This window comes from Procambarus clarkii, chromosome 82, assembly GCF_040958095.1.
Source record: "Procambarus clarkii isolate CNS0578487 chromosome 82, FALCON_Pclarkii_2.0, whole genome shotgun sequence".
Classification (NCBI taxonomy): Eukaryota; Metazoa; Arthropoda; class Malacostraca; order Decapoda; family Cambaridae; genus Procambarus; species Procambarus clarkii.
The window spans coordinates 4,157,002-4,179,209 of NC_091231.1; the positions used below are offsets into that span (position 1 = coordinate 4,157,002).

Sequence of the window (22,208 nt, forward strand, 5' to 3'; positions counted from 1 at the left end):
AAATGATAAAAACTTTCCATTATATTATATATGATTTAATTTTAAAAAAATCTATATATGAATATATATATATATATATATATATATATATATATATATATATATATATATATATATATATATATATATATATATATATATATATATATATATATATATATATATATATATATATGGAAAAGGGGCAAACAGTTGGTGTGGGATTACACATGTGTATCCACCCTGGCTGACACCTATGTACACTTCGGTGCTGATCAAGCAGGTGGGGCGATCAACCACAGGGAAATAGCAAAATTAGTCAAATACAGGCGACTGGAAGGTCAATACACCTTTGTTCACATAGCATCTGAGACGCATGACCCTTGGGGTAGGAGTGCCTTGGGATTTCTCAAGGAATTGGGCTCCAAGCTCATTGACGTCACCAGAGACCCAAGGGCTTCCAGTTTTTTGTTTCAGCGCCTCAGTGTGGCGATCCAGAGGGGAAATGCCTGCTGCGTCCTCGGTTCCTGTCCGGAAGCGGAGCTCCAAGAGATCCATAACACTAATTGTATTATTAATGTACATCTTGTAACCTTTAAATATCTAATAAAGCACAACAAACCACAAAAGGAAGGAGGTGGTAGGAGAAAAACACAGAAACTGTATTGGAGGGAACCTAAACATTCCCTCTAATGCGTTATGTGTGGTTGCCTCCGAGGCTAAGAGTCCTCTTACACACAGAAATCACAATAGCATCAAATGAACAAATCCACAAGGGCCGTGATGAGGGTTCGAACCTACGTCCGAGAGGATCCTAGACACGCCTTAATCCTCGGACGTAGGTTCGAACCCTCCTCGCGGCCCTTGTGGATTTGTTCATTAAGGGTCCTCTTCTTCCAGCCAGAGGTGGTACGCCCTTCCATATATATATATAAAGAAAGGTTGAGAGACGTCAGTGTAAAACTTATTTTTTATTTCCTGTTTCTAGGTGCTGGAAGATGTGTGTCTGGCATTGACCAACCACAACAACAACGTTGAGTTGGTACTGCTTAAGGAAGTGTTGGAGCTGGCAGCGTATGCTCTGGGGTATGATGGGCGGCAGTTCTACTCTCAGGTAAACTCATTTTTTCTATTTTCATAGTCTATAAATATTTCTGTATATTTCCCTAATAGGCACCATGTCAAATGGCCTTGATGGGGGGGGGACAGAATGGCTAATATTTGTGGTTCTCGCGAGTGAAGACTCACAAGAACCACAAATCACAAGAATCATTTTGTTGTATAAGTCTTCATTGAAACAAATGCACAGGCGCGAGGCTGTAACAGATTAATCCTCGTATATCTTCATGTACCTCTTCGTGCATGCTCAGAAACTTAACATTAATTCTCAGCGATATTATTGCTTTCAGTGCAAGTTATTTGCAAATAATTTATATTTGCAGCAACCAAATTAGCATATACATCTTCTTGACAAATAGTTCAGGTGTTCCTTAAAGTATTGAAAGCATTTGAGGTTTAGCAAAAGATTTTGTATATTGCTACTACAGTACTCTTAAAGATTGGGACAGTTGTGAAAGGGAACAAAGTGGGAACGATGTACTGTATTGATCCCAAAAGCTAACTAAATGTTTTTTTCTTTTAACTTGTAATTTGTCTCTTTCATAATCACATTCAGATTGCCATTTATTATGTTTTATTTGTTATTAATTGATTACATGTGTAGTGGTTAAAGGGATAATGATTATAAGTTAAATACATCCTACAATAATATCTTGCTAATATTATAATAGAAACATATTCAGCAGTTGTTGTGACTGATGTACTCAATTAGTTATGCTTACGGGGATTCAGCTTCGGTTATTTGGCTCTGCTTCTCGACCGTCAATCTACTAAATGTACTCACCTAATTATGCTTGCGGGAGTTGGGCTTTGTCTCTTGGGTCCCGCCTTTCAACTGTCAATCAACTGGTGTACAGATTCCTGACTTAAAAATGTGTTATGTGGCAGGTATGTGGTCGGTTGTCTACCCTCATGTCGGACCCACATAACCATGAGACATATCCCGTCATCAAGAAGCTCTACGACACAGCATCAAGTGCTCCGGTTCCCTGCCTCCTGCCGCTCACAGTCTGCCTGCACCAACCCTTCCAGGTGCCTGCCTCCTCCCCCCCCCACCTGTCTTACTCATCTGCCTCACAGCCTCATACACAATATTTTCAACTAACTTTGAAAAAAAAAACGTTTATTCAGCATTACATGACTCGTTACTCCGGGGGATATAACATCATCCTTACGTCTATTAGTAACACAACTCTTATATAATTCATAATTCATTTATGAATTATATAGAGCTGTGTCACTAATAGGCACAAGGATGATGTTATATCCCCCTTGTATGTAATGTATGTGTATGTAAGCCTTGTATATAAATATCAAAATGAACAATGTAACATTATCTACAGTTGAGCTTCCCTCTATAGAAGTGTTTTTGATAATATGCAGCAACTTTTTTGTTTAGTAATTTAGTACTTACAACTGGTACACAGGATGAGCATATGAGACTAGGGGACGGAGAGGTCTACTTCAACGCGTTGATCAGAGCTCGTCACAACCCCCACTACGTCATCACCCTCTCCACGGACCGAGAGGAAATAGCTGTGTGGAATATCTTTACTATGACCCCAGTTCGCACCCTCACAGGCATCACTCAGCCGCGGAAACTCAAGGTATAGAGGACATGTTCCGCACCAGTACAGTACTAACATATACAGTAAAAAATATCATTGTTTTGTAGCATTATTACCATGCAGTATTTTGCATCTTCATTTATAGTGCCTTTTAGGCATGTTCTTGGAAGTATTATATACTTATTGCTATTTATTTCTAGAGTAAACATTAATATATCACATATTATCACGTATAGGGACATTGTTATTCATTCTCGCATCTGAACTAAATTGTGGCTTAGAAAAGCTAAGAAAATAAAACTCACTTTCATCAGTTCCAAGTGAATTTATTTTTGGATTAAATGATCGTTTATGTCCATATATAAACTGAATGGCTATTTTAATGCTTCAGATGATTGATGACTACCGATGTTTGGTTCTTTGTGGTCGTGAACTTCGCATCTATAACTTTGATGAAGGACTCTTTGTCATGAAGTTACGTGAAGTTATGAACCAGAAGATGCCATATTTTGGTCTGCATGACAAGGACCACGTGGTGGCACTCTCTCGCTCCAGGATGTATGTCAACATGATGAACCTACAAAATGGCGACTGTGTGGCAACATTCAAAGTGAGTTTTAGTTTTATCAGTATCTTCATCTCACAGAATGGTTACCTCATCTCACAAGATGATTACCTCATCTCAGAGGATGATCATCTCATCTCACAGAATGATCACCTCATCTCACAGAATGGTTACATCTCACAGGATGATTACGTCACCTCACATGATGGGTTACCTCATCTCACAATGCTCACAAAACTTGCTGTATATTATTCCAGGTCATCATATGTAATCACCTACCGTATCATGTCACCAGGTGGGAGAAGACAGATTTCTGAATAGTTTAATGGTGTCTGAAAATGGCAAGATCTGTGTGTGTGGAGATGAGACCCAGAAGCCCTCAGCTCTACTGGTGTGGGACCTGGAACTCCGGAAGCTGATGTACGACCTCCGTATACCTCACCACGAGTTCATCACGCGCAACGCTGCCATCACCAAAGAGGGCCACTATGTGTGCTGCGTCTGCAGGGTGAGCCACCGCTTGCCTCTCTTCCTCTTCTACTGTCTTTACCCATATATTATTTGTGTATTCCGTTCCTTGTGGCTCTGGCTGAGACAGCTGGTGTGGCAGTGTTGTTTTCGACTGAGACAGCTGGAGTGGCAGTGTTGTTTTAGGGTCAACCAGCTGGAGTGTCAGTGTTCTTTTAGGGTCAAACAGCTGGAGTGTCAGTGTTGTTTTAGGGTCAACCAGCTGGAGTGGCAGTGTTGTTTTAGGATCAACCAGCTGGAGTGGCAGTGTTGTTTTAGGGTCAAACAACTGGAGTGGCAGTGTTGTTTTAGGGTCAAACAGCTGGAGTGGCAGTGTTCTTTTAGGGTCAAACAGCTGGAGTGGCAGTGTTCTTTTAGGGTCAAACAGCTGGAGTGGCAGTGTTGTTTTAGGGTCAGACAGCTGGAGTGTCAATGTTGTTTAGCCACATACAGTCACTGTGACTGTGTATGTGCTTGTCTGTATCTTACTGTGTAATTGAAGGGAAATTACATTTCAAACCTCAACCATTGAGGTTTGAATTATGCACATTGCATGAATAATTGTTGAGTATTCCACTCTTGTCTATAATTCTAACGCTGCATATAATATCCATAATAATCTGAATTCCATAATATTTCCTCTTGTTAAATGCCTGTCCTGTGATCTTCAGGAAGTGGATGAACCAGCGCCTAACTTCATTGTGGTGTATGACCTGCAGAGTGGAACCCTCTTTAAGAAGTGGAAGCCAGGAGTGAACATCATTTCCATCGCTATATCTTCAGCGGGGAGCTGTGTTATTGTTGGCCTCGAGGACTCCAAGCTGATGGCGTATGATCTCATTACAGGTTAGATGCAAATGTTGTATTAATGAAAATCTGCATGAAAACTGTGATAATTTAGAAAGTATTAACTATCTATATTATTTTTCTTACAAAGTACAGTGTTTTGTAATAATTGCTGTACATAATTCATGTACATTGGTGTACATATAATACATTGGATAAGTACATTCTTGCAAAGCTACTGAGATGCATAGCGTTACAGGCAAGTTTTGAAATTTACAAATTTATTGAGGTGTACATTGAAAATTTACAGCGATTTGTAAGTGAATACAGTATTGTAGTTTAATCTCCAGAGCACTCTGGTCCTAATCTCTATGCAGGACAAATCTAAAATTAAAACTTAAGAATAGTATAGTTGTAGCATTTGAATGCTTTTTGACTGTTCCATACGATGATAGCTGGCCTATGCCCTAACCAGGAAGAGCAGGGGCCTTACAGCCTTCTGAAAAAAACCAGCTGTAACAGGGATCCAGGGAATTGCAGCTGTATCCTGTTCCTCTACAATCTGGGTCTTCCAGTTAATCTCTGGGAAAACTGATCAGTGCAGTTGGTTTCCTGGATTTGATTCCTGCAGCAGCTGATGCCTCTGTTCACCTAACAATAAATGGAAACCTGGGAGTTTGACAAGTGTTGTGAGTGAGGAAAGGTCATTAGTTGGCCTAGGGGGACAAAGATAGCCTAGCAGGCTTCTGTCCCAAACAATGGGATATGGGAAACCATAACTGAGCAGCTGTTGTGTAAGCTTCTATAACATGATGGAGGCTCACTAAGTGCACCTAACCTCCACTTACACATTTTGAAAATCAGATACAGAATCTCTCATCAGTGGCACCTTACCGTAAGTTGCATTGATTCCTAGGATTAATGTCCCCAAACATTCTGGCTAATTCCTTACTCCCTCAGCCTTCTGGAATTCTATCTGTAATTGGGAACTAAACATCTTAAGTGGCAAGAATCATGCTCTTCTGTGCCTAAAAACTTAATCTGGCACCATGCACATTGACATAAGCAGAAACATGAACGTACGTCTCAAACTCTGGGAAAACTGCTAGAAGGCCTAGGTCAACCATCAACAGAAATATTAGCTCCTAGTCTGCTGTCATCTATACACAGGATAAAAATCACACCAACATCAAAGTTTGTGGAGCTGGTCACTAACAGAAAACACAGTTAGTGGTGTCCTGCTTGAGGCCCAAGACACTCTATACCAAACCTCAGACTAAGAAATGCCAGTAGTCTTACATGAGGCTTAAAATGCCTGCTTTTGTTGCCAAAGTTAGTACATAAACAAGGCCTGGTGATAAGACCATGTGCAAGCGGCTAAAAAACCGCTTGCACATGGACCCCTATGGTAAACATGGACCCCACGGTAGATGCCAATCCTCTAAGCAAAAACTTGTCAGAAAAATGCCAATAACTATTTATCTTCCTAGCGAACAACTAGGACATTGGCCCCAGCATATAACCTTAAACCATGAACAGATCTAGTCAACAAGTTGTAATTAATTCAATTTATCTAAAATAGTTAAATTATTACTTGCTAATTAAACAATATATTAAATTTTTTAAGGTAATCCCCGATGGACTCTGAAAGGACACACTGCCCCTCCAACTACCATTAGACTGGACAACCGAGGACTTCAGTGTCTTACATATGATTCCTTAGGTCGAGATCGATCTGTAAGAGTTTGGGACATTCATACTGGCAAGTTTCATAATTGTTTCTTATTCTTGAACGCTTCAATAAATTCATGTTTAATACTAACAGTTTGATACCGTTATTATAAATACTGAATTTAAGAATAATTACGAAAGAATTCCTGGCATTTGTCATGGTCACATAATTCATGAAATAGAAAGTACTGTAAAGCCCAATTGATGTTGTGAATTGATCCTCTACATTGAGACTATATTGAAAGCTATAGGTAATTGCTGATGTCACAAACTAGTTAATGATAAACATGGTTGTATAAATATGTTGCAATTCTTACAGGTAATAGTCTTGCTGTGATGACCCCTGACCAGGCCATCACTGCTTGTGAGATCTCCAGTGATGGTAAGGCTGTAGTGATGGCTTTAGAAGGAAGGAATGAGATTGTTACTTTCTTACTATGTCACCAGTCAGGAGTAGATGGCCACGCAACCCCCAAGTCCTACGGAAATGACACTAACAAAGGCAAAGTGTTTGACTTAAGCCAAGCAGGGTAAGTACAGTAGCTTGAATATGCAAATAATTTTTTAGCAGCTACGTATATTTAAAATTAAAGAACATGGCATTGGCTTTATAAAGAATTACAAAATTCTACACAATTTTTGGGAGGACTCCTATGGTGGCTCTTTGGTGTTTGCTGCCCAGCAAGTGCCACCCAGTTCAATCCATGCCAGGCCCTTTCAAGATATAAGCCTCCCAGGGACCAGAGGCCGAAACCTAGCCCCCTTCCCCTTTAAAGAGACGCTAGGAGCAAGGGATTGCAAATCTGCCTACCGTAGAAAAGGTCCCTAAAAAGGAGATAAGTCAAAGCAGACTACAAGGAAAATAAATAATTGAAACTGGGACTACAAAGCCCCGAGATTCAAGGACCACTCAGTGGTGAAGCAATTTTCACCTTGATTACACCTGTGCAGCACCAGGAGGCTGTGCATCTTCATCCTCGAACCACTAACCTTAAACTCTAAGTCATATTGCCTGGTCCTTATGTTCAACATGTTCGTTGTTACACTCCTCTTCCCACCCCAGTGGCCTTTGGGGTCCTGTTTTTTTAGATAAATGCAGGCCATCCTGGACAATGTTTTTGTCCTGTGTGGGACATTTGCTTATGTAGTGTATTTGGATAGTTTTTAGTATTTGCTTCATGATGCATGTATATTTATGCCTCATTTTTTGCACGGACTGCATGTGCCTGGAGTTATTATCTCTAGGTGTTTAATGACGTTGCCATTGCCTGGTCAGTTTCAATCTTTGGGAAGATTTGTGGGGAACAACTTGTCCTCATCAATAAATGGCCAAATGATTGTTAATCCATCCACCAAACCCCCCCTCCCCTCTATAAATGAAAAACACTTTACATATGACTCATATCTGATGTGCATACTTTTTCTTGAACAGTGCTTTGTTCACATCCACTTCACGAATTGCAGCTCTGTAAATGCTACATGCATGTACTGCAAATTCCACAAATTGTCAACGGAACCTAACCACCTAAGTTAGGCCCCAACTATTCAACACATTCTAGTATGTAATAGTATTTTCTTAAATATGTAAATATTAATTTTGAATATGCATCACATTAAAACTGACGAACGTGTCATTGAGGTCGACTGCTGGTTGTGTAAGCCTTACTAGAGGACAGATTGCTCGGAGGGACGCCCTTCTTGTTGAAAGATACCTCGCCCTTGGCAGTACATAGGTCTTTGACTCCTCTGTGAGGCCTTGCAGATGGGGGCAGTCTAATTTTTGTTTGAGGGTCACATAGAGGTTTGCATGCTCTTGGCAAGCACCTCTTAGTGTTTTGTGTTACGCTGACTGGTTGTATTTTATGGCAAAGACTGAGGAACGTGTTTCATTGATAAGAAAAAATGTCTTCAAAATATTAGGAGGCGGCAAGACTTGAGCTAAGCCTGCCCTTCCCAAAGCAGAAGAAGAAGAAGGCAGGCTGGTTGAGACCTCATACGACCCAAGCTGCCACCTGGTGGCAGTGAGACCCATCAGTCAAGAGTATTTACCTTGCAGCAGCAATCATTTGCCTTCTTCATCTAAGGTTGCCTAATTTCCTTCAAGCAGTTGCTTGTTTTGTTGCACCTATGCTTTCTGGTGGGTTTCCCTTTTGTGACTGAACTCTGGTTCCCTGCTTCCCTTGCCTCGTAGTTAGTAACTTTCTGGTCCTGGCTCCTAGTAGGTGACAGATAGTTCTTAGTGGCCTGGTGTTTTCAGGTTCTTCTTCGTGGTACCAGAGCTAAGTTTGGAGAGATACTGAAGATTCCTAACCAGAAATATGGTATTAAACATACAGTTTACAGCAAGATCTTAGACAAGGGTTACTTGGAGATTCTCCACAATGTACTGTCCAACTCTGATTAAACCCTTTGATATTTCCTGAAGAAACACTGCTAACAAGAATAAACACCAAGAAGCAAGGAAGATTTGCTATGACTATAGTCCAACTGAATATCTAAGAAGATCTAGAAGAACCCTCCACCCCTCATCAAGACAATACCCCACAGTTATTATACAGTCTAATTAGCACATGACCACTAAAAATCTGCCCTTAACTATACTTCTACTTATGTTAGACTGCTTAAAATAAGTTTTATTCTAACAAATATTCAGATGTTAATGATAGGGTAAAACATGTAAAATCTTTCCAGATGACACAAGCTCCACATCCTGCTCCATTCATATACCAGTTTGAGAATAGAGTTGTAGATGAGTAGCAGAGGTTGAAAGATTTTAACCTACCATTATTGAGGCAGTTTTAACAGGTTTCACAAATGGATTGGATAGGTATATGGGTGAGAGGGTGTGGAGTGAATTTAAACAGAACTCGCCTAGTAATGGCCAACGAGCCTGCTGTAATGCTCCATAATATTTCTGACAAATACAATATAATGTGTCAGAGACCAGGCTGCGGGGACCTCGACACTCGGAATCAATGCAAGGTAATGCTCCATAATATGTGATCAATACAGTACACACTATTGCTCCCTAAGGCAACATTCTTTCTGGTTCCATAGGACAAGGTCATGCACAATCAGGGCAGGTTGGCATTCTACACTGGTGCAGCAGAAATCTGTCAAACAGCCCTGTTAAGGCATACTGGTGGCTAGGGAAGGCACTTTACAAACTTTAAATCTAGCCCAAAAAACTTTTAGAAAAGGTCATTCAAAAACACCCAAACCCCTTCCAAGCCTTTCATAACATCACAGGGACTGCCAAGTAGCCCTCTCGTTAAGTGCCACATGAATCATTAAAAAGAATGTGTAGCCTATATCTTCCTTTTCACATTCTGACATTTATTCTTCAGCTTCTATATACTGTACATTCAACTATCCCCATATACACAAAATAAAATGATGAAAAGAAATAGAAAGAACAATCACTGATTGTTCCCCAAACTAAGCGCTGGTCCAGCTAGGCTTTAGAAAGTTACACCAGGCCCCTGAGACCAAGCCTTGCCTACCAGGAGCCAGGACCAGAATCTGACTCTCTCCACAAGGTGAGGGAAACCTGGGAACCAGACAACTTCCCAAAACTGAGAAAAACAACCACCAAAATGCATAAGTGCAAGAAAACAAGCAACTGCTTGAAGAAAATTTGGTACCTAAAGGTATTGAAGGGAAACAGTTGTTACCAGGCTGTGTCCTGCTGTTTCTGAGCCATGTGCCTGGGCAGTGTACATACAGTATTATACTGTACTGTAGAGTGTAAATCTAAAGAATTATGTCAGTTTTTGAAATCACTACAATACTGTATTTTATTACTACTGTACTTACATATAACAACAGTGTCGTATTAACACATATAGTAAGCTCATTTGAGCTCGTCAGTCAGCTATTGATGACATGGGTAACTGACTGCTGTAACTTTCCATATTGTAAAAAACATTACAATCTCCATATGACTGAATTATTATATAAAAATATATATTTTTTAAGTTATGAAATAACAATGCTACACAAATATTCTTGGAAAATTTATATAACAACTACAAGATGTCATTGCAAAATAATGTAAAATAATTACTTTTATCTTATTAAGTGGCAGAATTTCATTCAAATCTTTTTCTATTTAAACATATTTTCTAGGGGGAGCCCCGTCGGCTCCCCGGAGCTTTACCGGCTGATATGCTAATGTCAGACTTTGTCATCAGTCATGTGTATGGAGTTCTAGGGCCTACCGGGGACCACGAGCCAGAACCTGGCCCCCTCAGAGAAGCAAGGGGAGCAATGGCCTATAGAAACCCCCGTGTGGTTGGAAGCATTCTATGTCTGCCATCGACCGGGTCAAGCATCCAGAAAGGTAAGCATTCCAAAACAAACCCCTATTCTGGTGAAAATTGCTAACTAAGCCGAACTAGTGGATAGAACTCTTCAACAGAAAACAAGGAAACTAGTATGACGTCATACGTCACCGCGCCGCTGTCTGCGCAGCTTCCCCCTCCCCGGGAGAGGGAAGGGGGAATCTTGAGGTTATCTTGAGATGATTTCGGGGCTTTTTTAGTGTCCCCGCGGCCCGGTCCTCGACCAGGCCTCCACCCCCAGGAAGCAGCCCGTGACAGCTGACTAACACCCAGGTACCTATTTTACTGCTAGGTAACACGGGCATAGGGTGAAAGAAACTCTGCCCATTGTTTCTCGCCGGCGCCTGGGATCGAACCCAGGACCACAGGATCACAAGTCCAGTGTGCTGTCCGCTCGGCCGACCGGCTCCCGTCGGGAGCCCCAGACCTCCCACGCCGGCTATCCACCCATCAGTTCTGAGGCTGATGCTATAGGCAATGGTTATGTGCTCCGGCTCCAGTGGTTGTTTCAGCACTGTACCTAGAGTGTGGTGTCTGTTTTCTAGGTGGTGCGTGAGCCGGGAGTGATTCTTCAGTACTCGGGCTGCATGCGCCTAGGTTTCCCTTCCCTAGGTGCCCTGTAAGTACTGCCCTTGGGGCTTGGGGCCACCTTCCACACGTTCCTTGGGTCCTGCCCCTGCTTGGCCGTTTACTGCTTGGTTTTCGGCCGCTCTTTGTGTGCTCGGGTGTTCTGTCTCCCTTGTTCGCCTTAGAGTAAGGGGCAGTGTTTGCACTGGTGGGGCGCAGGGTACTGTGCAGCTTGTCTTTACCAATCATAGCGGCCGGCTCTGTTCCGCTTGGGTACGCTGTCCTCTTGCGGGGTTTTCTTTTTCTTTTTGTTTATCTAACTGGTGGAGGGGGGTCTGCCTTCGTTCTTGCCCCTTGTGTCCCTTGTGTTCTGAGTATTTTCTGGTGGTACCCCTGCTAGGTCCCCGTGAGTGTACACGTCCCGGGGGTTCAGCTCTTAGAAAGTTGTTTGGTAGCTTTGGGTGCCGGTTAGCAGTACCCTGCCTGGGATTACCTGAGCGCGAGTCCTCTTAAAGTAAACGCTCGGGACCCTGGGAAACCCCTGGGGGCGCGCGGGTCCGATGGATGTGACCCCAGAGTCCCCCCCCTCGCTTCCAGCGAGTTTGAGGGTTGCTCTCACCTTTTGTCTCTGGGTGACTCTGTTTTGCCTCCGTCTGCTGCCTGTGGGGTCGGTGACACCTTCGACCCGGAGTCCTGCGAGTTTGGTTGCTCGTTGTGGCTCGGTTACCCAGTTGTGCTAACAAAGCGGGTGCGGGCAGCAGGGGCGTTGCACTTGAGCCTTGGTGGTAGCAACGTTCTCGTGGTTTCCTCCCCGGGAGCCCCGGGGCTGCCCCGTTGTAGTTCGTTTTGGGACTTGGGGGTGTTGGTTGCTTCGGTTCCATCCACGCCCCCTTGTCTTTCCCCTGGTTCACCCTTCCTGCCTGCATCCGGTTCCTTACCGTCTGTAGGTTCGGGGCGGGGTTTTTGGTGGTGTTGAGACTCGGGCAGTCTCGGGGAATTTCCCTTCCGGGGTAGTGACGGGGGCATTTGAGCCTGTTCCTCCAGCCATGTTGTATGAGTCTGCCAGTGGGCTCCCTTCCTTAGTGTTTTCACGGCTGCCCCGGTTTTCTGGTACGGCCGGGGCTTTGGGGGAACGGCTCGGCCCCGGGGCCTGTCGTGTAGGTTCCCGGGGCTGGGGAGGGGCTGACTTGGGGGGGCCTTGGCCCCGTTAGACCCCGTGGGGTTTTTTTATCCCCCTCTAGGTGGGGCTTGTGGTTACGCGGAGTGGGGTCTTTCCTCCCCACTCGCCGTACGTGCTGTTGGACATCGGCCCCTCCCCGGGCTCGGTTCCTTGGCCTTTGAGTCGGTTGGTTCCGTCCTGTGGGTGGATGTTTCCTCCCACCCCTTTTTGGGACGGTGTTTTGGTCATGTTTCCCCGTTCGATGGGGTTCTGCGTGACTTCTGATCTCGGGTGTGCCTGCGCCTTCGTGTGCCTTCGGGACTAGTGTTGGCTTCTGTGTTCTCGAGGGTACGGGAAGGTTTTTCGCTACTTGCCGCATTATTGGAACGTCTGTCGGCTCCTCGTACTTGTCGCCCTGTTGGGCTACTTGTCGCCCTGTTGGGCTACTTGTCGCCCCGTTGGGCTACTTGTCGCCCTGTTGGGCTACTTGTCGCCCTGTTGGGTACTTGTCGCCCTGTTGGGCTACTTGTCGCCCTGTTGGGCTACTTGTCGCCCTGTTGGGCTACTTGTCGCCCTGTTGGGCTGCTTGTCGCCCTGTTGGGCTGCTTGTCGCCCTGTTGGGCTGCTTGTCGCCCTGTTGGGCTACTTGTCGCCCGGTTGGGCTACTTGTCGCCCGGTTGGGCTACTTGTCGCCCGGTTGGGCTACTTGTCGCCCGGTTGGGTTCCTTTTTGGGCTCTTTGCTTCTTTGGCCGGTTTTATTGTTCATGCTTCCTCTTTTGGCTACTTTTCTCGTGCGGTTCGGCCAGCACGTTATGCGCATGCGCCGTGGAGTTTGTTTTGGTCTGGGCGGTGTTTCAGTGCTGGTGTTTTGCGCCCTTTTTTTGCTACAGTGCTTCGCCTCTCGTTCTTCTCCCTGGCTGCGGTATGTGCCCCTTCGCGCCGGGGGCGTCCTGGTTCCTAGTTGTGGGGAGGACACCGCGGTTTTCCCTGTGTCATGGGTGTGGACCGCCTCCTTCGCCTCTCCCTGCTCTCCTGCGGGTCCGGCAGGGTCCGGCTCTGGCGTCTTCACCTGGCGGTGCTCCCAAGTTCTTCTGGGCACGGTTGAGTCGTGTCAAGTTCGTGCCACCATTCGCCAGGTGAGTTTCTGCGGTCTGGCGTCTTTTGGCCGGGCGCTGGATGCGGCGGTGTTTCTATTCCTGTCTTTATTTAGGTATATTTTTGTACGACTGAGACCGTTCGCACACCAGTGACTGTCCCTTTATCACCCCTTCCTGTCCCCCTAATGTGCATGTCCAACCCATGCTGGAGTCATTCAGGGGACCCTCCTTTTTTAATGTTGTGAGGTGTGGGGGTTGTGGGGTTGGTTCTGTACTCACCTGGTAAGGCTCCTGGCTGTGCTTGCAGGATTTGAGCTCTGGCTCTTGGGTCCCGCCTATCTGGTAGAACTTGCGGGATAGTACCAGTGGAGTGCAGTGGTGCTATTGGCACCTTTGGGGAACACTGTATTACCATCAGAGGTCTGTGCTTGTTACACGACCTACTTGCGAGCATAAGCCTTCTTGCTGGTTCGTCCGTGGACTTCCAGGGCGCACTGGCCTGTTTTCGTATGGCAGTTCCGGCCCGTCCTGGTTGTGGGGGTATGTGGGCCGGTGGACTGCTCCTAGCAGCTGCCTGGTGGGCCATCCTCTGGCCGGTCTAGCCTGACCTTGGGCCGGGCTTCAGGTGTAAAAAGAGCTCCCAGTACCTCATCCAGCAGGTATCGAGCGGGGTTTCTCCGCCGTCGGTCGCCTGGTGCAGGTTTCTGGGCCTGCAGGGTTTTGTCGTGTCTCCGTTGGCCCTGTCTGGGGTCTGCCTGCTCCGTTCTCTGCCTTTGCAGAAGGGAGTTGCTATTTACATGTTGCATGTTGCAGTGGTGCCTGTTGCTGCTGCTGCACGTGTGCATTGGTACCGTGTTTCACGGTGGCGTGTCCTTGTTCCTGTGTCCGGTTGTGGAGTGGCACTTTGCTGCCGTTTTGTGCCTGGGGTTTGCGTGGGGTTTTTGTCCCTGCCTAATTGTCCACCCCTGGTTGTTCTCCTGGGGTTTTTTGTGCTTCTGCTCTTTCTTCCTGCCTCCTCTGCAGCAGTTCTGCGTGTGTTCTTAGGCGTTGGTCAGCCTGTGTCCTGTGATGTGCTTCTTTGTCTCGGTCTGTTGCAGTTGTTCGTGCCCCTTGGTTCGGGTCCTGTTCTGGCGGCGACCCTTCCGCCTTCTTTGGTTTCCTAGCTTGCCCTGCCGGTTGTTTTTTTTTTTTGGTCTTGCGATGTCTCGCGTCGGACCCGTCGTTTCTGAACTCCTGGCGGGCTTGCATGCTTTGGGGAGTTTTTCTGTTCGGCAGACGTTCCATCTCCTTGTGCCGCCTGGGTTTCGGTGGTCGTGCCCGAGATCTCCTCGCGGCTCCGCCTTTTTCCTGGGCTCGGAGGGGCCTTGTCGGGGCTGCTTATGTTCTGCCTCGTGGTCTCGCCTCCGGTTGGTGGTCGGGTGGCTTCGTGGTAGGTGTCCCACCTGCTTGCTTCTCTTGGCGGAAGTATAGGGTATTTTGGCGGTCCTTCCTTTTCCTGTCCCTTCTTAGGTGGTTACTCTTGTTAGCTTGGTTTACTCTCGGCTTGGTTTTCTAGTGGGGGTTGGGGGCCGTCGTCTTGCCACATACTGTCGCCTCTTTTCGTGCGGCGCAGGCGGAGCCGCTTCAGCTTGCTTTCGGTCTTGGTGTTGCTTCTGCACCGTTAGTAAGCTGTCTTGTGCGTCGTTTCACCTCCGGCCTGTTCGTGCGCCACTTGCACCATCCTGGTCTCTGGTCAGCGTGCTCTGTCTTCTCCTCGGTTGGTAGTGCCCCTTCGGTTCCGGTGTGTTTTTTTCGTCGGCTCTTTCCTTTGGGCCTTTGCCTCTGGGGGTCGAGTCGCTGAGTTTTCTTGCTCCTTCGGTTTTAGCGTTTTGGTTGTTTGGTGGCAGCAGTCTCCATCTTTTCTGGCGCGGGGTGGGGCTGCTGCATTCTGGAGGGGTCCAGGGTTTGTTGGTGCTTCGTTGGTCGGGCCGGGGGTGTATCGTTTTTGTGTTCAGTGGCGGCCCTCCGCTGTTGTTTGCGTGCCACGGCGTTTGGGTCCGGAGTGCGTTTTGCGTTGATCCGGTTCTGTTCTTCCCGGTTCGCGGGTGATAGTGTCCCGGGTGGTCAGCCGTGTTCTTGCGGCTAAGCTGCCTGTGTTCTTCCCTCTTGCCTGTGGCGTTCGTGGCTTCGCTGCTCTCGCTGCCGTCTGGTTGACGTGGCCTTGCGGTCTTTCGGGCATGGATTTTTGGTGTTCGTGCAGGGGCCTTGCTGCTCGTGGTTCTCGTGTTGTTCCCGGGATTTTCGGGGCTGTGGTGCCTTGGGTTGGCGTTTGCTGCCGGTTGTCTCGCCTCCTTGGGGGGTGCGTGGTGTCCGCCTCCCGGTTCTGTCCCTTTGACCTTCCTCTGTTGGTAGTTAGCTCCGGGGAGCCGACGGGGCTCCCCCCAGAAAACCAGCGTTGAATGTAATGAAACGCCATTTTCTGGGTGAGACCCGGAGGCTCCCCGGCAACCCTCCCTCCCTCCGGTCGGCGTTTTTCGCGTGTTTTGACATCCAGCCTCAGAACTGATGGGTGGATAGCCGGCGTGGGAGGTCTGGGGCTCCCCCTTCCCCCTCCCGGGGAGGGGGGAGCTGCGCAGACAGCGGCGCGGTGACGTATGACGTCATACTAGTTTCCTTGTTTTCTGTTGAAGAGTTCTATCCACTAGTTCGGCTTTAGTTAGCAATTTTCACCAGAATAGGGGTTTGTTTTGGAATGCTTACCTTTCTGGATGCTTGACCCGGTCGATGGCAGACATAGAATGCTTCCAACCACACGGGGGTTTCTATAGGCCATTGCTCCCCTTGCCTCTCTGAGGGGGCCAGGTTCTGGCTCGTGGTCCCCGGTAGGCCCTAGAACTCCATACACATGACTGATGCCAAAGTCTGACATTAGCATATCAGCCGGTAAAGCTCCGGGGAGCCTCCGGGTCTCACCCAGAAAATGGCGTTTCATTACATTCAACGCTGGTTTTTTCTTTCTAGATAGTGTGTAAGTCTTCTGTGTGGTACTGGTGGGTGCAGTGTCTTGCTCATGGTCAAGACACACATACTCATGTGCATCACCTATACAGATATATATATAGTGCATTAAAAGCACATATAAATGGTGATGCCACCAGAGTTACACGAGAGATGTAACATGATGCCTTTCCTACTGCGAAGTACCCATGGAGTCTCACTTTAGTGTAGTGGTTAGTGGACTCCGCTCACAGCTGATCGGACTTGTGTTCAAATTCTCGGGCAGGGCAAAGGAATTGGGGATCTTTCGTTACATCTGACGCCTCTGTTAATCAAGCAGTAAAGTGGTAGCAGGAAGTTAAGCCATTGTTGTGGGTTACTTCCTGGAAAAGGTAGGTGTTGGTTAATGAGGACCTTGCTATGCCTAACATTTCCTGTCCTTCAACAATGTGAAACAATAACATGTCACAAAGTTGGTCAGTGTATAAGGTTTTAGGTTGATAATGGAGTACCACATAAAGAAGGACTACTTTACAATGTCATACTGAGTTATGGTGGTCTGCAGTGGGCCATGTTTGTTATTCATAAAGCGGTCAAGTCTTCTGATATTACAGAAGCTCCTGCACGTGAACATGATTTTTGGCTGTGGTATCCAGACTATTGTAGTTTTCTAAACATATTCTGAAACTAATATTAATAAGAATACATGATATTGCAATATTATTATACTGTATACAATATAATATACATCAAGTTTTTACCACTTAGAAAACACACAATCATGCATGACATATACATTCACAGGTCAAACCTTCCAGTATTCTGATTAAGTTTAGTTTAAGAACCTGTTATTCTGTATGGTAAAACATGTTTGTCTTGCTTCACATGTAGATCTGTCATCACTTAGTGTAGATATACAAATCATTGTCTTCTACCATAAATGCGTGTAAAAATTGTTTTTGATGTCAACCAAAAAATATTGAATGGATAAGTTTGCAGATATGACCTTTGCCTTTCATAGTCTTATAATATTCCAAAACGGTTTTGTCATATTATCTTGAAATTACAGCAGTATGAAATTAAATTTTTAATATGTAATATTTTGTTACGAGAACTGACCATACTGTTCTGTTACGAGAACAGTAATTAGATTGACAGTCTGTTTGAATTCATTGCTCAATGTGGACAAGGATGTACATCAGCTCATAATATATACCCTTACAATAGATCAATAGGCTGTAATATAAATTTAAACCAAAGAAGTTGACAAAAAAAATCTGCTTAGCAGATTATCAAGTCAACTTCTGAAAGTGAATACCTATATAACACCTCCACTCATAACCCAGTTGAAGAGATTATTTTATACGATTTATATATAATTACAAGTATTTATACGATTTATAAATAATTACAAGTATTTATACAATTTATAAATAATTACAAGTATTTTGCAGATCTTTCATTAGAGTTTCAAGAGAATTAGAAACATATTGATTTAGTATACAGAGAAGGATACAGAGGACATATTTTAACACTTTCTATCGGGTAATTTTCATATTTAAGATAAGAATAGCTTAAACAATAGATGTTTAAGAAGCATCTTTGTAGCTTTCACATTTAAGTAATGTTATCTGAAAGGAAATTACAGATTTACAATACTCAAACCCTAGAAGAGTAATGATAAAGAATAATCTCGCTGGTATTAATTACGTCGTCTTTGATTTAAACAAAAAAAAAGGACAATTCTTATGTAAACTTCAAATGAATATTTACTGAAAGTTAGAGATAATGAGCCCTGTTGACAAATTATTGTTACGTATATAAACACACATGACACATACCTGTACCGTTCCTGACAATCATTTAGAATCTGAAGCAAAGTAAAGTAAAAGTTCATTCATCACAGATGGCTGGGCACTCAGATTCACAGAATTCATTTTTATTTTACAGTGGATAGGATGCAATTTTTTTTTAGTACAGTACTCTATGTATTAGTTATGGCCCATAAGACACAAATAAAAAAATTAATTTATTATTTAAGAGAAATATAATAAAACTTGTCATGCCTCATGTTCAACTAATTGATTGTTTATATTTATAACAGAGAGAGTACATCTTATCAATCAAGATATCAAACCAAATTTCAGCAAGAGACCACCTTGACAATTGAATTCAGTTTTTGTCACCATGATTGTTTACAATACTACAGTATTGTATAGCCATAGCACTTGTGTGTGTGTGTTATTAAGCAAATCAATAATGGTAAAAGCTAAACAGATTTAATTAGTAGTATGCTAGTAAATTCTTGATAATTACCAAAAGAAAACTGAGATACATTAAAACATTGGCAGCATTTGTATGAGAACCGGGCATTGATCCATATACCTGTACAACATCAGCCATGCATTACATACAATAGTTGGTGTAAAAACTGTTATTTGTAAGATAAATTCATTAAGTAACACTGTTATCATTATGTAAATAAGTTACGAGTGTGTAAATATGTTATTGTTCGTTAATTTCACCTAGTTCCTTGTTGAAATTTCTTTTTGTTTAATATGGTTTAGTTTTAAGTGTCTGTCTAGTTAATGTTAGAGAGGTAAACTGATGAAGAGCTTACATGCTATACACTCACTCCAGTGCTTTGTTGAGTTCTCAGTTTTGTTTCATTGATACTGTTGCTTCTGTCTTGGGCTTATATAAGCACAAACATTATATTTGCATGAAAATAAGAATATAAAAATAATAGCAGAAGTGTGATGTTTTTCCAACCCATAAGTATTCCAACTTTGACATCATCTGTACATATCATGCATTCTTAAGTGATAAATGTGCACTGTTGATAGTATAGCATGAAAGGAAACCTATGTATAGATTGAATGGAATACTGTATTTGTGTTGGCCAGAATCCTACATCATTGCCTTGCAAATGAACAGACTGTTTGGAGATTAAATAATTAAAAAAAAAGCAAGTATAATGGTTGAACAAATTTAAATTTATTTTTAAAGGTAATTCATTTAAGCCTAGTATATATATATATATATATATATATATATATATATATATATATATATATAATTTTAAGAGTAATTAAACAATTGGTTCTTAACTGTCCTATAGCTCTTGATTATATCAAACACCTTAAAATTTACATTTGTAGAGGGTTGAAACAAGTGAGAAACAGCAGATGTCAAAAAATCAGCATTTGTAAATCATGTTACAAAGATTATTGGGAAAACGGGACACCACGAGCATAGGTCTCATTCTGCACCTACACTTTGGTAATTAATTACTCTCACTCTCTCTCTCTCTCTTTCTCACACACACACACACACACACACACACACACGGGGGCCTGGTAGCCTGGTGGATAGCGTGCAGGACTCGTAATTCTGTGGCGTGGGTTCGATTCCTGCACCAGGCAGAAACAAATGGGCAAAGTTTCTTTCACCCTGAATGCCCCTGTTACCTAGCAGTAAATAGGTACCTTGAAGTCAGTCAGCTGTCACGGGCTGCTTCCTGGGGTGTGTGTGTGTGTGTGTGGTGTGGAGAAAAAAAAAAGTAGTTAGTAAACAGTTGATTGACAGTTGAGAGGCGGGCCAAAAGAGCAAAGCTCAACCTCCGCAAACACAACTAGGTGAATACACACACACACACACACACACACACACACACACACACACACACACTCACACTCACTCACTCACTCACTCACTCACTCACTCACTCACTCACTCACACTCTCTCTCTCTCTCTCTCTCTCTCTCTCTCTCTCTCTCTCTCTCTCTCTCAACATCTTTAACTACTTAACAGTCTGGATTCTGAAAATACTGCACTGTGCTGCTGTAAACCATGACCACATGATAACTTCAGTGACTAATCATGTTGATATGTTGCACTTCTCTCACATGAGCACAAGATTAAGAGACTTGTGTACAATAATTTATGATTAACTTTTGAAAATAAAGATATAGATTATCTTCATTTACACAATATTAGTAACAAATTTGTGACATATATGTCTCATTGATTAGTAGAGTATGTAAACAATTGATTAACATTATCATACACAGCACTACTTTACAGTAACCGTCAAAAAAACACAAGACCATAAGTGTATGTAGCAATACAGTATCAAAATAAACACAGGTTTACAACAAAATTCTAAGAATAATTGCATTGTTAAAATACAGTATCAAAATTTAAGCTTTGATAATAATTTGTTCAATTTAATTAATGCTTATATAAAATGTTATATTTTACACCTAAAACTTTTAACAGCTCAGAATTCTTTTCCTTTCAAGCTCAAAAACAATATTCTGTTTACAATTCTGTGCCTCAATATCGTTGATAGGTGTGTATTTTTTTCTGGGGTAAGTTTTAATTGAGTTTGTGCATTTTTGATTGCATTATTTGAATATCATTGTCATTCTCAGAATGACCTTGTTTCACACCATCATGGGGAGCACAAGGTGAAGAATGTTTAATAATTTAAACAATAAATGTTATATGCAATAAGCAAAGTTGTATGTCAGAAATTTTCTTCAGAAAATTTCACTTTTAAGGTTATTGGAAACCACAGACTGTACACACATTTTTTTTTTTATTTGGATTTCTCTACCAGCAAGATATGGTTACACAAATATTCACAAGAATGTAGGCAACAAACCCAACAAATTGTGCATGAGCAATGCCATTACTGAAAGAAAATTAGCAATTCATGCATGTCTTAAAAATACTATATTAATATATTGTATTTCAATCCAAAATTGAATGCAAGCAATGTAGTGCCATTTTCTATTTGAACTTAAAAACATAATTTCTATTGTCTGATTACAGTGCAAAAATTCCCATTTCTGGCCAACTGCCTCATTGACAGTACAACTGTCTGGTGTTATGTCAAATGAGGTTCATAACATTCAATGAAGTTTAATGATCGAGATTAATTTATCATAATTTATGTTACTTTACCTATGTGCAACTAGTATGTCTGAGTTAATATGTTGACCATGTATGGCTCCTCATGTTGTATTCCATCACTCACAATACAATTTGTACAAAATCTGCCTTATTTTAATTTGCACTTTTTTTTAATATGAATATACTTAATGCATTTATTTTATGACATTTATGTCTAAATTTGTGTGGTTTGGGGAGGTATTAATTTTGTAATAAGTGACCCATAATACACATGCAGACAATGAGTCACAATAATGTGGGTGAAGACATGACGTCCAAACAACACATCATACCCCCCCCCATACACTTGATGTCATCACATACAGAAAATATTGTTTACGTCCATTTTTGCTATATTTATGGTGTTTAGAAATGCAATTTTTATTGTATTTACTGTATTAGGAATAAAAGTATGGAGATACTGCAATGTATTAAAGATAAACATGGGAGAATAATGCCTGATAAAGATCAAATTACGAGTAGGGAGAATTTGCATTTTAAAAGTTTGAGGGAAAGAAATTGATAAAGGTGCAAATGTGAATATAATAAGTCTTAGTAGTGTGAGAAAAATGCAAGACATAATAAAAAAAGACATGTCCCTGGAAGAGACAAGAGCATTGCAAAAGATGTAATGTGAGAAAGCTGCAAGTATGGATGATTAAATGCAGTCTAGAGAAAGGAAGTGGAGTGAAGGATTTGCTGGATAGCTTAAGTAAGTTGCACTGTACCAGATGATTTAAAAAAACAGCTTTAAATGTAATGAAATGCCATTTTCTGGGTGAGACTCAGAGGCTTCCTGGAGCTATCTGGGCTGATATGGCTGTATTAGACGTGGCATCAGTCAAGCGAA

At 43.0% G+C, this 22,208-nt stretch overlaps 1 protein-coding gene across 4 annotated transcripts in view; it reads left to right on the forward strand.

The window, feature by feature from the left end:
• The window catches only part of LOC123764226 (NACHT domain- and WD repeat-containing protein 1), a 102,891-nt gene extending 81,428 nt beyond the window's left edge, over window positions 1-21,463 (forward strand). For 2 of the 4 annotated variants that reach the window (XM_069315873.1, XM_069315876.1), the window contains 9 exons: window positions 968-1,093; window positions 1,987-2,130; window positions 2,526-2,705; window positions 3,058-3,276; window positions 3,527-3,739; window positions 4,410-4,584; window positions 6,152-6,286; window positions 6,575-6,785; window positions 16,427-21,463. In XM_069315873.1, coding sequence (XP_069171974.1) covers window positions 968-1,093; window positions 1,987-2,130; window positions 2,526-2,705; window positions 3,058-3,276; window positions 3,527-3,739; window positions 4,410-4,584; window positions 6,152-6,286; window positions 6,575-6,785; window positions 16,427-16,433 — 1,410 coding nt within the window. In that variant the 3' untranslated portion in view covers window positions 16,434-21,463. Of the gene's footprint in view, window positions 1-967; window positions 1,094-1,986; window positions 2,131-2,525; window positions 2,706-3,057; window positions 3,277-3,526; window positions 3,740-4,409; window positions 4,585-6,151; window positions 6,287-6,574; window positions 6,786-16,422 lie in introns of all 4 variants that reach the window. The other 2 variants (XR_011225255.1, XM_069315874.1) reach the window with 2 other exon arrangements.
• Window positions 21,464-22,208: the final 745 nt, after the last annotated feature.